The following is a 9,499-nucleotide window of genomic DNA, read 5'->3' as shown; positions in this document are numbered from 1 at the left end:
ACGTCAAATAGAACCAGGCGTGCAGCAGTGAGAGTCAGGACTACACTGCACTCAGGTGGTGAAATAAGAAAACTGCAGAACTCAATGTAAGAATATATTTTATAACCTATAGCAGATTGAAAAGAACAGGAAACCAACACCATTACACATTTAATATCAGGGGATTTATATTTCAGAGCAACCATTCTGTTCTTCCTTGTAAAGCCTGATCACATGACAAAACAATTACATGTATAAGAGAAACTTAGTCTTTCCTCAGACTGAAGAGGGATTTGATGTACATATGAAGAAACTACAAATTAAACTGAGTCTACCTTCAGAAGGGGAAAGAAAAAAAACCTTTGAAACCGACAGGAACGCTGCTCTTTCTAAATCTGCAGCTAAAACAGTTGTAAAGTGAAGCATTGCGCTTGAATAACTACATTACCACACTACAATAAACACTACTGCACTACCATTTAAAAAAATAAGTCACTCAAAAGGAAACCCAACACTCTGTAGTTTGTATAAACATTTATTAGATTAGCCAGGTAGAACAGTTCAGACCAGGACACCATACTGTTTCAATACGTCGGTGTATTTTGCAATCTTGCTCTCAATATTCTTCGCTGCCTGTTTGCTCAGCTTGATCTGCACTTTCTTCTTGTTGTAGAAGATCCTAGCCTTCTCTTTACGGCGCTCCTCGAGTGTAGCTGTGATGGCCTGGTACTTCCAGCCCACCTCGTGAGCCAGGCGACCCAGCATAGCAAACTGAAGCACAGAAAAAACACATCAGGAGAAAGAAACACAATTGTATTGATGTTTAAGTTTAGCATTGTCGCTCGTCTCAGATGGTAGTGCATGTAAAGTATTCTCATGGTCTTGAAACTCGAATACTGCTGTGGAATAAAACATCACTGACAAGCAATTGTTTCATTTGATTTTTTTTGCAGGTAGTTATAAATCGATTGAAAATCAGCACACTTGCAGCTCTCATGTACTAAGCCTTAATAGCAAATCAGCAAAGCTTAACTGTGCCAGCTACATTCAGCAGGGGCACAGACCAAATGTTTAAATATCTATACAGAACCAGGTGCATACTTCCAGACAAATGTCAACCTTTGTTTCCAATTGTGTGAAAACTACTTCAAAGTAAAGGAGCATGGTGCAAAGGAATCACCTAAATATTCTAACTGCTTTGAAATCACCTGCATAAAATAAATAGTCACATGTAGCTTAATTATTTAAAGTCAAATAGAAGCTTCATTATGAAAACTACCTGGTCGATTACAGATAACAGTTTTAGTGAAGAACCGAGCACTGACAAGTTACTAGCTTTCAGAATTGTAACTTATTGAGCGTTAAATGAAAACCAAAAAGTGCAACAGTACATTTGTAAATTTGTGAAGGAGGGAACTTATTTCCCCAGTGTAAAATCTGAAATATCCATTTGGAATAAGCAATTTCTTTTTAAATCCAGGATTCCATTTGACATCCAAATTTTTAGCTTATTTTATATAAAAAAAAATAAAAAAGGGGGGTTCCAGATCTCAGAATTTGCCATGTTTAAATCCAATTTATGTTCAATTAAAAAATACAAAATGCCCATTTGATGATCATACCTTGCGCGTTGGCTTCAGGCGCACAATTTTCAATGCTGCTGGCACCACCACACGCTTCCTCTGTGGAAAAATTAGATTTAATTTAAAAAAAGAAAAAGTAGCTCCCAAGAAGAGCTACAACAAATGGCCAACATGTCTCAGTTATATAGAATATTCTCAGAGGAACCTCGAACAATGTAGGTAAAGAAATTAGCATCACAGACATGCCTGCATTAACAGCGAATTTGAAGTGAAATGCAGTGTTACCTTGTCATAAGGAGGGGGAATGCCGTCAAACACCTTCAGCCTCTCGAGGGCTGCTTGACCACGCTTGGTTTTGTGGGGCAACATACCTGCATGGTTAGAGAGCTTTTGTTAAAAATCTCTATAAACAAACTAAACGGTTAGTATTTGGTGTCTGTTCGAACTCAGTAGTCAGATCCGTAGTTTGTCTCATCAAAAGACTCAGATTCGGGATAAAAGTGTTCATCATTGTTCATCAAATAAATAAAATGAATGCATGCATGAAATCTCACCTCTGACTGTCCTCCAGAAGATCCTGCTGGGAGCTCTGAAGTGGTAAGGTCCACGAGAGGGGTTCGTGTTCATCCTCTTACGCAGGAAAGCCAAGTACTTCACTGTACACAAGACATCAAGAGTTTAGGACTGCAATATGAGATACATAGTCACATGATTATCAGGATAATATGCTAGTCTCAATCTGAATGTGAAAAACATTTACATTACAGGAGCAATATATAGCTATATATTGCATTTTTTGCACTGCTGACTAACTATAGTAGCCTAAAGATAATCTAGAAACAACTAATTTCTTTTCAATATCTACACTAATTGCACTCGAATACATTGCAGTCTCCCCAAGAGTCTTTTCATTATTTTAAGATGAAAAAAAATCCAACTCCACTTACACTTGTTACGGTAGAAGTTGCCGGAGATGTTGATGCCCTCACATCTCACAATGACGACTTTGTGGCCTGTAACAGTATAACAAGGAAAAAAACTAAAATATTTAGATCAAGTGTAATTGTGGAAGAAAATGAAGGGTATTTCACAAGCCTTACAACTCAAATCTAAACCCATTTGGATTGTTGAAATTAATTGTATATTTCACAAGTGTTTCCATGACTGCTGTGACAAAAACATGATCTTGAGCCCCAGTGTGTGAACTCAAATACAAAGCAACATGAATGCAGGGAGAAAAGATTATGATATCCCCAGTGGTGAAAATACAAAATAAAAAGGATGTAAGTTATAGATGAAATTTGGTTAATGTGAACTCAAATTACAAATAAACAATACAAATCATATGTAAACAGCAAAAACTACTGTAAGGTGACTCTGGTTGGTGAATGAGCAAAGTTTGAGCCAAGAATGAGCAGTAACGCAACTACTAGAAGCAACATTTTTGCTTATAGACCGTCTCAGATGGTAGTGCATGTGAGGTTTTCTCATGGTCGTTAAACTCAAGCAATGTAGGTAAATAAATCATCACTGACGGTCAGGTGTCTTGGTAGAAAAATAAAGGGAAAAAAGTACACATCACCCTGAAAACTCAATACTCACCAAGCAGCACTTGCTTGGCCACAATAGCGGCAAGGCGGCCGAGCAGATGGCCTCGGCCATCAATTACCAGAACCTGAGAAGACAAAATACACAGATTGAGAAACATAATACATAATGCATTCAAGCTGAGCACTTCAGTGCCAATAATGTTTGAGGTATTTCAATGTACATACAGTCTAAGACCTTGATATTAACTTCACGTGTGGAACCACCAGGTAAAGACATGAATATAAGTGTTCTCCAAGCATGGTGTTGAGGAGGTTCAAGATGCTCAATTTCAAGATCTTAAAATGTTGTGATAATACGCTTCAGTGTTTAATATATATGTAATGTTTAGATCAAATAAATCAGGAATGTTATGAAAACTGGCCTAAACAGAGTAATGATCGATTTTGAACGAGCAGAGATTCAGCGTTCAACCGCATGGATGGCGGCCTGCTCATGCTAACGCACCACCGCCACTTCCACGTTTCTACCAAACTATTCATTCAGCATTCAATTGAACATTACAAACGCCATTAAACACACATTTTAACTCATCTACTAACCACAAAAGCAGCTCCGAGTCAAGAGCAAAATCACAACGACGGCCATCTTAAAGGTTTTTTTTCCATGCACGAGGGAAACTAGCAAATAATCCAGTACGGTTAGCATGGTGCTAATGACGGACACTGTGGAAACGCCGTATAAATATTTTAATGTAAAATCAATTTTTAACCAAAATTCGAATTTCTAGCCATTAAACACTTCTACGTGCGTCTAGTTTTCTAAGTCGCACTTCTTTGGAAAAGCGCAACAACATAAATTTTTGCCACTTTTCACAGCGCTGAGACACGCACCTTATGGAACCGGTCCGCCATGATGTGGAAAAGAAAGACGCACGGGTTGACCCACGGTATAAGGCAGGGGCGTAGGCGTGGTTATGGGGAAAAAGGAAGTGACGCATGCCAATAAAACCGGAAGCGAGTTCTTTCGATCGAAATTAAGCACAGTGGGATTTATTTATTTATTTGTTAAAAAATATATATTTTTTATATTATGAAAGCTTGTGCTTGTCAAAAAGATAGTCAACATATACTCGATTTCATAAAAAACAATTCTTTAAATAATTTGCTTTGGCTAATTATCTTCATTATATTTTATATACACTTCCATGTTAATACCTTCCTATTGGTTAATGTCTTTCAAATAAAACCTTTTATGCAGGAACATCCTGGTGCATTTCTACAACTATTTCATCTGCTGTGCTGTAGTGTGGTGGCTCCGTGGTTAAGATTCTGGGTCACTGATTGGAAACCCTCCTTGCTCCAGGGGCACTGTATCATATCTGAACCCTGATCTCCAACCCCAGTTTATTAATATACTGGGATATGCGAAGAACGAATTTCAATCACATTAACACAAAGACAGGAGGCGGAGCAAAAGGTGTCAGAGTTGAAGATGCTGCGATTTTTATTGGGAGTGACGAGGATGGACAGATGAGAAAGGCATGATTGAGATAGTTTTTGTTCATGCTGAGGAAGGAGGAAAAGAGGAAGGCCAAGGAGGAGGTTTATGGATGTGGTGAGGAAAGACATGCAGGTGGTTGGTTTGAAAGAGGCAGATGTGGACAGAGTGATGTGATATGAACCTCTGTGGCGACCTCAAATGGGAGCAACCAAAAAAAGGAGAAGAAGAATGCGACAAATTACTGTGTTGTAATGTACATATGACTAATATATGCATCTTTTCTATTCTATTCTATTTTATTCTATTGTTACATCCCACTATATGGTTGGGATGCACAGTGTGATTAAAGTCACGAGGTGATGAATATCAGGTGGATGTGAGTGTATTATATATTTACAAATGTATAATACATTGAGTATTTACAATATGCTCAGAAAACTTCAAATGGGACAGAGCATCAAGGAGTCAGAACAGGCGTAGGTCAATCACAGGTTATCACAAGACACGGCAAAGAATCACCAAAATGAGCAAAGCGAGCATCAGCTAAGCGAGATCCTGATTCCTGCTTCTGACTTTATAGGTCGTCTCCTGCTGATGTCATCTACACAAGGTGGGCGCGGTTTTCATTAACTGGTGTGCAGGGAAGGCCTGGACTGGAGTCTTAGGATGGCACCTGCACACAAAACACACACCGCATACAAAAACAATACAACCCGCAAAATACTATTCTAGAAAACTCACCGTATAAAAAATACACTTCAGATGAAAGCTTGCTAGCTCTCAAGCGCCACAACAATTATAATGATTAGCTAACCACCAAGTAAGTTTGTCAAAAGCAGCAGTTTTAACATTGCCCAATTATGTATTTAAATATCAAACTATAAATAGTCTATGGCAACACTAGATTGTAAATGGAGTGATGATAGTTTTGGAAATGAGCCAAAGTTAAAGAATAAATATTTGCTGGAGAAAGGGCAACAAAATGATGGTGTGTGCAGTCAAAATTGCAGTCAAGAGTTAATCATCTTTGTGTTAGGAGGAAAGATAATCAAAGTTAAAAGACTACAATATGTTGGAAACAGAGAAAAGATGGAAAATCTATCATTAATGCTACATTTCTATAATGACGGAATGCCTGAGAGGGTTAGTATTGGATATATGATTTATTTAGTTTAGTTTAATAGTAATTGAACGGATAGTTATGAGTTTATTACAGCCAATCCAGCTGGTTTGCCAACAAGCAGCAGTTTGGCTAGTTTTACATCCTTACTTGTTAATACAGACTCAGGGTCATTAGATTGATATATATATATATATATATATATATATATATATATATATATATATATATATATATATATATATACACATATACACTCACCGGCCACTTTATTAGGTACACCTGTCCAACTGCTCGTTAACGCAAATTTCTAATCAGCCAATCACATGGCAGCAACTCAATGCAATTAGTCATGTAGACATGGTCAAGACGAACTGCTGCAGTTCAAACCGAGCGTCAGAATGGGGATGAAAGGTGATTTAAGTGACTTTGAACGTGGCATGGTTGTTGGTGCCAGAAGGGCTGGTCTGAGTATTTCAGAAACTGCTGATCTACTGGGATTTTCACGCACAACCATCTCTAGGGTTTACAGGGAATGGTCCGAAAAAGAGAAAATATCCAGTGAGCGGCAGTTCTGTGGGTGCAAATGCCTTGTTGATGCCAGAGGTCAGAGGAGAATGGCCAGACTGGTCGAGCTGATAGAAAGGCAACAGTAACTCAAATAACCACTCCTTACAACCGAGGTATGCAGAAGAGCATCTCTGAACACACAACACGTCGAACCTTGAGGCGGATGGGCTACAGCAGCAGAAGACCACACCGGGTGCCACTCCTGACAGCTAAGAACAGGAAACTGAGGCTACAATTCGCACAGGCTCACCAAAATTGGACAACAGGAGATTGGAAAAACGTTGCCTGGTCTGATAAGTTTCTGCTGCGACATTCGGATGGTAGGGTCAGAATTTGGCGTCAACAACATGAAAGCATAGATCCATCCTGCCTTGTATCAACGGTTCAGGCTGGTGGTGGTGGAGTAATAGTGGGGGAATATTTTCTTGGCACACTTTGGGCCCATTAGTACCAATTGAGCATCGTGTCAACGGCACAGCCTACCTGAGTATTGTTACTGACCATGTCCATCCATTTATGACCATCTTCTGATGGCTACTTCCAGCAGGATAAGACTACAATATGTCTTAAAGCGCGAATTATCTCAGACTGGTTTCTTGAACATGACAATGAGTTCACTGTACTCAAATGGCCTCCACAGTCACCAGATCTCAATCCAATAGAGCACCTTTGGGATGTGGTGGAACGGGAGATTTGCATCATGGATGTGCAGCCGAGAAATCTGCAGCAACTGCATGATGCTATCATGTGAATATGGACCAAAATCTCTGAGGAATGTTTCCAGTACCTTGTTGAATCTATGCCATGAAGGATTAATGTAGTTCTGAAGGCAAAGAGGGGTCCAACCCGGTCCAACCTTTCATACATTCACATGTAAATTCTGGCAAAGACCATTTATAATATACCTAATAACAATGTTCACTAGTATCATTCGTGTTTTTTGTAACTGTTGAGACTGGCTCCCATTGTTGAAGGCCCACAATCTCTTTCTTGTGTTGATTATTTTCTTAATGATGAACTTTCAGAGAAATCTGTGTACATCATTTGTATTACATTTTTTATACTTTCTTTCATTTTTAATATTCTATTTCTGTTTACATGTGGACAGTGGTAACAAGCATTTCACTACATGTTGTACTCTGTGTGAATGTGTGTGATAAATAAGATCTGATTTGAAGTCAGCTAATCACCCAGTTGTTGTTTTTTTGTTTTGTTTTTTTAAAGGTAATGTTCTCTGTTTTGTATTATGATTCTGAAGCCCATATGATCCTGTTTTAATGAACATAACATAAAATTTCTATCAGTTACTTACCCCAAAGTTTATCCACTAGAAGTTGTAACAGTAATTCTGCCTTTATCCATGCAATCCAGCAATTCTAATGGAACAGCATTGAGCTTCACAACAGACAGCAAAAACACCAAGCGGCATTAAAACTAGTGATGTATAAAGGTTTGAAAAGTCTTCAAACAGCTTTGTGTATGAAATCAATCACAATTTATGTTGCAACGTTATGAAATATTTATTGTAGTAGTAACAATAAGATTGTTGTAATAATCTGTGTAAGAGAGATCGTACAGTGTTAATTGCTTTACTGTATATAGTATATGTAATTACAGTTATTTTAATAAACTGTTCAAATATAGTTCTTTATTGTCTCTCATTGAATACAAAATATTTGATATGCTTATTGACATTAATTGTTGTTACATGTAGCAAAAAGATCAGATAATTGGTGGATGGGCCTTGGGGACCGGACCTTAGTGGCAAGGCGACCAAAAAGAAGGCCTCGTCCATCAATTACCAGAACCTGAAAACACAAAATATACGAATTAGTATATATAAGAAGATGTAAGGCATTCAAGCGCTACAGTGAAGTGGTGCCAATAGTGGTTAATGTAGTTAATATCAAGGTCTTGGTCAGTATTAAATACATGTGTGGAGCCAGGTTATGACATGAATATAAGTGGTCTCTAAGATCTTAACATGTAAAGCAAATAACTGGAATTAAGCATGATCAGATCATAAATAACTAAAATATTGTATTGAAAGTAAATGACACTCAGTATAAGTCTCGTTTATGTGACGTTGAGAAGACAAGATCACGTCAGAGTTATTTATATAGATAATTAGATAAAATAATGCCTAACTAGAAACCTCAAAGACCGGCTCGAACAAAGTGATTACATATCAGTGATTTTAAACGAGTACAGAGAATCAGGGTGTAGCCTCATGGATGCCGGCCTGCTCATGCTAGCTAGCGCACCACAGCCACTTCTACATATCTACTAAATACTACGTGCAATTGAACAGCATAGACTCTTAATGCTGATTGTAACTCATTTACTAACCATAAAAGCAGCTCAAAAACAAACCCAGAAGGAAGGACATATTAAAGGATTTTCCACACACGAGGGAAATTCCTTCCTTCTGGTATTGTTAGCATCATGCTAATAAAGGACACATTAGAAGCAAAGATTTAATATTTGTATTAAAAACCTATTTTTCAACCAAATTACAATTTATAATTCTCTTAGTCTGTCTAATTTTATAACTCACAGTTATTCAAAAAGGTGAAACAGATAGTTTTACCACAGGAACAAATTTTTTCAATCAAAACTCTGCACTATGGAATTTGTAATGATTTTTAATTAAATGATGTATTAAATAATTAAAGAAAACTGTCTGCTTGTTAAAAAGATATTCAATGTAAATTTAAGTTTCATATAACATTTGTAAAAATCCTTCCGTTTAATATATTTAATATATTATTACATGTTAATGTTTTTTTGTTGTTGTTGTTAAAGTCTTCCAAATAAACATTTTATGTATTTTCGCTTTTTTTTTCTTAAGTATTTCAGAAATATTATGTTCAAAAGAGAAACTGCAGTACAGTATAAAAACTACACTTCCCATGAAAGCTTCCTCTCTCCCAAACCACCCCACAACAGTTAACTTGATTAGCTAGCCATTGAGTTAGCTTTTAAAAAGCAGCAGTTTTCACAATGTCCGGTTATATTTATTTATATTCAGGGTCATTAAATGGATGAATATATTTATGTGTAGCTTTTTAGAATGTGAAAATGTTTTTAGCACTGTGACATCTTGTTCAATCAGCTTCACTTTTCCATTTTTATTGCATGCCCTACTCATAAAAATAAAAAAAATAAAATAAAATCACAGACACTGGCAAAAGAG

The 9,499-nt window shown here is 37.2% G+C and overlaps 1 protein-coding gene and 4 non-coding genes across 5 annotated transcripts; all 5 read right to left on the bottom strand.

Annotated features, from left to right (window-relative positions):
- Positions 1-498: 498 nt before the first annotated feature.
- rpl13a (ribosomal protein L13a) lies at positions 499-4,131 on the bottom strand. Its single transcript, XM_046856412.1, has 7 exons — positions 4,004-4,131; positions 3,165-3,237; positions 2,510-2,575; positions 2,117-2,218; positions 1,848-1,933; positions 1,602-1,661; positions 499-750 (listed from the first exon to the last, which is right to left on the bottom strand). Exons 1-7 carry the CDS (start codon positions 4,022-4,024, stop codon positions 541-543), a joined length of 618 nt encoding a protein of 205 aa, XP_046712368.1. The 5' UTR covers positions 4,025-4,131; the 3' UTR covers positions 499-540.
- LOC124390665 lies at positions 821-904 on the bottom strand. The gene has a single exon (XR_006926810.1). It is a non-coding gene; the product is annotated as a small nucleolar RNA Z195/SNORD33/SNORD32 family (small nucleolar RNA).
- Positions 1,732-1,808, bottom strand: LOC124390666. The gene has a single exon (XR_006926811.1). It is a non-coding gene; the product is annotated as a small nucleolar RNA SNORD34 (small nucleolar RNA).
- On the bottom strand, positions 2,006-2,078 carry LOC124390667. The gene has a single exon (XR_006926812.1). It is a non-coding gene; the product is annotated as a small nucleolar RNA SNORD50 (small nucleolar RNA).
- On the bottom strand, positions 3,017-3,100 carry LOC124390663. Its single transcript, XR_006926809.1, has one exon. It is a non-coding gene; the product is annotated as a small nucleolar RNA Z195/SNORD33/SNORD32 family (small nucleolar RNA).
- Positions 4,132-9,499: the final 5,368 nt, after the last annotated feature.

Source organism: Silurus meridionalis, chromosome 8 (assembly GCF_014805685.1).
Source record: "Silurus meridionalis isolate SWU-2019-XX chromosome 8, ASM1480568v1, whole genome shotgun sequence".
Classification (NCBI taxonomy): domain Eukaryota; kingdom Metazoa; phylum Chordata; class Actinopteri; order Siluriformes; family Siluridae; genus Silurus; species Silurus meridionalis.
The sequence above is the reverse complement of the archived record's forward strand: the minus strand, read 5'-3'. Positions and strand labels throughout refer to the sequence as shown.

Excerpts from the sequence above, each read along its gene's own strand:
- rpl13a (XM_046856412.1), bottom strand. The coding sequence starts at position 4,024 with ATGGCGGACCGGTTCCATAAG. Across the intron at positions 1,934-2,116 it reads CTTCTGGAGGACAGTCAGAG|GTATGTTGCCCCACAAAACC; the intron begins GTGAGATTTCAT and ends CTAACCATGCAG. Across the intron at positions 751-1,601 it reads GCCTGAAGCCAACGCGCAAG|TTTGCTATGCTGGGTCGCCT; the intron begins GTATGATCATCA and ends TCTGTGCTTCAG.